Source organism: Megascapheus bottae, chromosome 14 (assembly GCF_031878675.1).
Source record: "Megascapheus bottae isolate mThoBot1 chromosome 14, mThoBot2.hap1, whole genome shotgun sequence".
Classification (NCBI taxonomy): Eukaryota; Metazoa; Chordata; class Mammalia; order Rodentia; family Geomyidae; genus Megascapheus; species Megascapheus bottae.
The window spans coordinates 44,002,601-44,009,316 of NC_143522.1; the positions used below are offsets into that span (position 1 = coordinate 44,002,601).

Here is a 6,716-nt window from a genome sequence, read left to right on the forward strand (position 1 = left end):
TCTCTTAAGGAGCACACTTAAATGAATTCTGCCTTGTTTTGTAAACCTCATCAGATTGCTTTTTCTAGCAATACCTCTCTTTGTAAGAAACCCATTCCCTGATAAGTAACTTCTCTATTTTTTCCTCAGTGTCTGGAAGAGTTAAGTGCTGTTTGAAATAAAAGAAAACAAACAAAAGTAACCAAAGACAAATACCATACATACTACCTTATCACAACTACATCCTACACAGAAGGCTTTAAAACTTCAAGAACGGAAAATCCCCTGAGGAGTGATCTTCAGATAAAAGCATCCACCATCCCATCTATTCCGTGGATCCTTCAGGGTGAAAAGATTTTTTTTTCATTCACAAAATGAGGTTTCAAAAAAATAATAATAATGTTTCTCAGGCTGTAAGGCATTCTACCATTGAGCGGGGCAGTGGGGATCCAGCGTGAAGTAGTTAAATAACCGTCTGCCTCGTAACACAGGAGTTCTTTCCCTGGCTTGATGTTATAGTCTAAAAGCGAATGCTCGGAATAGCCGGCTTCCAGGAGGCTACAAATACCAAGGCTGTCAAACAGTGCCCCACCCCGGGTCCGCGTGGAGGGCTGGAACATACACAGAGATATGTATTTATTTTCCCCCTCAGTGCCGCCCATCACACAGAAGCAGAACTACAGGCGCTTCACCTCCGAGCCTGCCAGGCTCGCATTTTCTTTACAAACCGGACTGCGCGCGCGGCCCGGTCCACCATCCGCCACGCGCGGCCGGGTGCGCGGGGGGTGGGGGTGGGAATCCGATCCTCCCATCTCCCAACTTCCACCGACATACTCCTCCCTCCCCCTCGCCACTGCTTTGCACTCGGAAAGAATGCAGGAGTCTCCAGACGCCACCCAAGAAAACCCCTGGCGGGGAGGCTGCGCGCGCGCTCCCTCGGGAACCCAACGGACGCCGTGGGGACAGGTCTCCTGGCTTAAATGTGGCCAGATTTCCCTCCCCCCCATCACCACCCCCGTGGGCCAGGGCCGCCGCCTCCCCTGCCCACACCGCCCCGCCCGCCCGCCGCCGGCCCGGGCCCCGTCCGCCCCCCCCCCCCGCCCCGGCGGCCGGGGAGTCGGTGCTCGGACGCGGCGAGGGTGCCACTCACCGAGTTTTTCCACCAACTTGAGCATCACCCCTCCGATGTGCACCTCCCCGGTCACCCGGAGGGTGACGTCGCGGTTCAGGTCCGTCACGTGCACGCTCAGTTCCCACGTCCCGTCCGCGTAGCAGCCATCTGGCATCCTTATCCCGTCCAGGGCCATGGCTCCTTCCTGCGAGCGCGGAGGAAATGGCTCTCGTCAGCGTCAAAGGAAGACCAATCCCCCCCGAGCCCGCGGCGTGGGCCGGGAGAGGGCGGAGGGCCCGGGCGTCCCGTGCCAACCCCGCGGGAGCTAGGACGGCGGAGCGAGCGGGCCGGCCGGCGCGCCCCGCTCCCGCTCCCGCTCCCGGTCCCAGTCCCGGCCCGCGCGGCCCTGCGCCGCCCCGGCGTTGCCTGTGCCACACAGCCCGCGCCTAGCGGACCTCAGCGGCTTCTCCCGCCGGCCGCAGCCCGGCCCCCGCCGCTCCCCGCCCCTCCCCGCCCCTCTGGCCGGACCTCAGCCGCGCCCGGCCTCCTCACCGTGCGCTCCAAGCGCTCCGGACCCGGGACGCGCGCGGCAACAGGCGGGCGCGAAGGCGGCGGCGACCGCGTCCTGCTCCACGGCGGGCGAGGCGATCCGTCCCGGCCCGGCCCGAGCGGCTAATGGAGTCCGGTCGACGCGGCCCCAAGCTGACTCCCCGCGCTCCACCCCTCTCTCCCCGCCCCTCCGTCCCCGTCCACCCCGGCTGGGCGCGCCCGATCCCCCTCCCCCTCCTCCGCCTCCCCCTCCGCCCCTCGGCCCGCAGTGCCGCCCCGCGCTCCGCGGGCCTGGAGGAGGGGGCTGCGCGGCGGGGCGGGCCCGGGGGCGGGGAGGCGGCGGCGGCGGCGGCGAGGCGGAGGCGGAGGGGCGGGCAGGGTGGGCGCCGGGCCGCAGCAATCTCTGCCGCGGCGGAGCGCGCTGCCCTTTTATGGAAATGAAGGACTGGGCGCAGGGATGGAATCCAACATCCGGGCTCTGGGCGGCGGGATCTGGGGAGGGGGAGCGGGTGGCCGGCGGGGCGCGCCGGTGGTTTGTGGTGCGTGGGGCACGGGCCGGTCGAAAACTTGGAGGGGGGGTCGAGGGGGGGGAGCTTGTCCGTGAGAAAAGGCCACAGGAAATTCCCAGGGCCAGGACGGTTTGCGTGGGGAGGGGGGAGCGGTGGGGAGGAGACACAAATCTTCCCGCCCCCTCCCCACTCCTGGAGCGGATCCTGAAGTGCCCCGGCGGGGAGGGGCGCCGCGCTCCCCGCCCCCGGCCCCCCAGGCGCTGGAGAGAGGAATTGGGGGTGTTAAAAACTTTCCCAAAGTAAGTGTCCAGGCCAGCTCCGGGGTGCGCCCCACCCGAGGTGGTGAAGCGCGGGCACCGGCCGTCCCCACCCCCACCCGGGGCGGCTGCCGACGTCTTCCTCCCTGGGAAAAGCCCTCGCTGCAGGGGCTTTGCCCCCCGGCCGCTCCCCGGCCCCGCGCCCGGTGCGCGCATTCGTGCGCCCCTCCTCCTCACCCCCGACCCGCCCACCCCGCGCTCCGCCGGAATCCCGGGCGCCCTGCTGCCTGCAGGTCCGGGGCTGAGCTTTACCTGTGGCCCACTGCCCGGAGATGGAGACCGGCCCCTGGCCTGGCCCTCTTCACGTCCGCTCCCTGGTTCCCGCTGCACTGTGTAGAAGAAACTACTCAGAAACCGCAAGGCAGGCAGACTACCTGGCTAGCAAATGCATGACTCAAACATATGTAAGTCAGGAAGACGTCTTACACAGATGCCCGTTTTCTAAGTCCCTTTGTCTCCTCCAGCTGTCCCACCAGGGAAATGTCCCACCAGACTATCCAACAGCCAAAGCTGTGATCTTCAACACAGCTGAGCTATGGGGTGAGGGTAGAACCTGAAAAAGGCAAGTGGGACTCATAAATGAAAACAGTAAAATGTAGTCAAAATGCCAGAGGTTTGGCACCAAAAAGAAAAAGGAAAAAAAAAAAAAAAGGAAAAACCACTACTCTGAATTTAGCTAGACATCATGGAGAAATTGATGCGATGTTTCTAGTCTTGCTGCTCTCCAATTATTCCTGCTCATGATTATTCCAAAACGTTCTGTTAAACACATCGTTCAGGGAGAAAGAAGCGTTTATGTAAATTATGATGTTAAAAATATAGACTAAGGGTGAGCAAAGGCAACAATGGTGCTCATTGGACACTGTTGAAAATAAACTGTACAACTTGTGGACGGGGAAGGGAGTGACAAGAAGGGGTGTCCAAAGACAAACGTACTTTTTACCTGACCTATGTAACTGTAGCCTCTCTGTACATCACCTTTGCAATGAAAAACAATTTTTTAAAACATGTAGAAAAACGTAATAAGATAGGGAAATGCTTGAGATGGTAACAGAAACACCACATGAAGTGATAAACTCAAGAGCTTATCTGTTTCTGAATATCAGAGAGTAGCCAGGTGCTGGTGACTCATACCTGTAATCTTAGTTACTTCAGTAGGCTGAGATCTGAGAATCCTAAAGGTAACCCACGTAGACAAATCTGAGAGACTTATCTCTAATTCACCAGCAAAAAGCTAGCCGTGGAGGTGTGCCTCGAATAATGAGTACAATCTTGAGTAAACTAGACCTATCCAGAGCACCAGGCCTTGAATTCTAGACCCAGTGGTGGCATTGGTTAAAAAAAAAAAAAAAAGCTGGAAGTCAGTAGCTCAGGAGGCTGAGATCTGAGAACCAAGATTTGAAGCCAGCGTGGGCAGGAAAAGTCCATGAGACTCATGTCCACAGCTAAGAAAATTCACCATGTGTTAACACTCTGTCTGGATGTTACAATCATGAGTTTATGTTTTCTTCTATTCTTTATATTCTACAAATTCACAAAGCCACATTTAGGGTTTTTCTATAACCACCAATCATTGCATCCAGTGTCACAATCTCTCTGTCCATTAAATTCCATTCATAATGACAGATTGGCTAGATCAGCTGCTGGACTGCTGGCCAGGATGTTCAGAGGTTTCCTTTTGTGTTTTTAGTATCCACACAAAAATAAAAATAAATAAATAAACAAGTTCTTTAAGAACAGAGACTTATAATTCTTTGGGCTGTACACACATTTATGAATGGGTTGGAACAAGGAAAATTGAACACATACTGGTAATACATCCATACAGATGTCAAAGAATCTGTAGGTCTATCCCATGATGAAAGTACTCTTATTATTGGAAAGAATTTACACTTCTTTAAGTTTTAAATATTTCTGCTGTCTTATCTACATATAAGGTTGTATTAGCTTCGAGATTACACACATTATATGTGGCACAAAACAAACAAGGTGGGGGGGGCAGAAAATTAGAAGAGTAGGCAAAAGATTTTAAATGGAGCTGGCAATGAGTTTCAGAATTGCACTGTAATGACTTGTGCTGGGAATAACTGCAGCTTCTCAGTTGTGTGGGGCTTGAACTCAGGACATCCCACTCTTGTTTAGTTTTTTCACTCAAGGTTGGGGCTCTACCACTGGAGCTACACTTCCAGTTTCTGCTTTTTGCTAGTTAATTGGCCATACAAGTCTCTCAGATTTGGTTGTTTACAATGGCTTTGAACCTCAATCCTCACATCCCAGTCTCCTGAGTAGCTAGGATTACAGGTGTGAGCCATAGGTGCCAGCTTCAAACATGCCTTTGTAAAACCCCAAATCTCCATGTCCTTTCTGAAGATGCTCTTTCCTTGAGAGGAAATTGGGGGAGCCAGCTGTCTTGGCACAAGTCCCTTCAAGGCTTAGTTTCTACAATCTAGTGACAGTTTTCTAGTGACAGTTTCCTTTCAGAACAACCTTCCTCACAGGGTGAAGTCTACTCCTTTACTATATACCCCCAGCTTGCTTCTAAAAATGTTGTCCTATATTTCTTGCTAGGGAGGTTTTAGCATAAATAACACCTTAACTCTAGTGGTGTGAAAAGCAGGCTTTGGAAAGTCAGCTGAATGCTGGCTGGACTTGGTGACTCAAGCCTATAATCCTAGCTACTCAGGAGGCTGAAATTAGAGGATCTCCATTCGAAGCCAGCCTGGGAAGGAAAATGCATGAGCCCCTTGACTCCAATATGTTACCAGAAAAGCTGGGAATGGAGCTGTGGTTTCAGTGATAGAGTGCTAATCTTGAGCGAAAGAAGCCCAGAGACAATGCTCAGGCCCCAAATTCATGGAAGGTGCCAGGGAGGAGGGCAGTGGGGGTGGGAGGGAAGAAAAAGAAAAGCAAGCAGGACACACCAGTCCCTCAGGAGGAATGATGGGATGAGCACGGGCACAGCTGTTCCCTTCAGGCTTTGGTTTTGAGCATTTCAAGCTGTTGCTACTTTGAAGATTAAGGAGGAGCCAGTTCTAAACCTCTGAAGCCAGGAATTTTTTTTCTTTTTCTTTTCTTTTCTTTTTCTTTTTCTTTTTTCTTTTTTTTTAGCTTATCAAGTAAGGTCTTCTAGTGCATTCTTAAATATTTATTTCCACTTACTGTTTTTCAATGTATTTCATGCAGGACCTCATCAGAAACTCCCCTCCCCCAACTAGGACCCCTAAGACAATGCAATACTTGTGGTACTTACATCATACTGAAAAGTAGCCGAGAATGCCAGTGTTTGGAAGAACAGCTCATGCATTAAAAGCAGCAATAGCCAAATAAGGTACCAAGCACTGGACTTAGATTTAGACCAAATGATATCTCACAGATCTGCAGTCAGACGCAGCACTGGTTCGTGGCAATCCTCAGGTTGACTTCAGGTTTTCTACTGGGCCTCTTGCTACTGTGCTCTAAAGTGAATTTCTAAAAGGTTAAAACAAAATATGATCACTAGGTATGAAGGAAGATGAGAGGTTGGAGATAAGAGAAAGTATGCTTTTTTAGGGATGGGATGTAGCTCAGGGGTAAAGCGCTTGCCTAGCAAATGCAATATCCTGGTTCAATCCCCAGTACCAAAACAGAAAAAGACCAAAAAAAAAAAAGTTATTAGCTGGGTATAGTAGCTCATGACTGTAATCCTAGCTATTCAGGAGGCTGAGACCTGAGAATCAAGGTTCAAAGCCTGCCTGGACACAAAAGGACCGGAGACTCTTATTTCCAATTAACCTCTAGAAAACAGGAAGTGAGACTTGGCTCAAGGGTAGGGCAGTAGCCTTGAGCTGAAGAGCTCAGGGACAATACCCAGGCCCAGGGGGTAGAGTGGTAGCCTTGAGCTGAAGAGCTCAGGGACAGTGTCAGGCCAAGTTCAAGCCCCATGACCCACAAAATTTAAAAAAAAATAGAGAAAGTATGCTTTTTTTTTTGAAAGTATGCTTTTTTTTGAAAGTATGCTTTTTCATATGCTGTATGAAATGGGCTTAAAATTTTAATATGAAGTCACTAGGATGAAATGCCTTGAATTATTCCCGTCAAGTACTAGGTGAGCCTCATTCTTTTTGCAAAACTTGGCAAAACTGAGAGTGAGAAAGAACCTGGGAAGTGGTCTGGAGCTCTGAGTGGGAAGGAAGCTTACAGAGTCACTTGACTGGAATTAGTAGGCGTTCCTTGTAGAAATGAAGAAAATCTGGGTACAGGTGGCTCAGTCCT

At 52.0% G+C, this 6,716-nt stretch overlaps 1 protein-coding gene across 1 annotated transcript in view; it reads right to left on the reverse strand.

Moving 5' to 3' along the window:
• Fermt2 (FERM domain containing kindlin 2) overlaps positions 1 to 1,746 on the reverse strand; it is a 60,354-nt gene extending 58,608 nt beyond the window's left edge. Inside the window, exons 1-2 of the mRNA XM_090345101.1 lie at positions 1,619 to 1,746; positions 1,130 to 1,295 (exon numbers count right to left, since the gene is read on the reverse strand). Coding sequence (XP_090201227.1) covers positions 1,130 to 1,286 — 157 coding nt within the window. The 5' untranslated portion in view covers positions 1,287 to 1,295; positions 1,619 to 1,746. The remainder of the gene's footprint in view (positions 1 to 1,129; positions 1,296 to 1,618) is intronic.
• Positions 1,747 to 6,716: the final 4,970 nt, after the last annotated feature.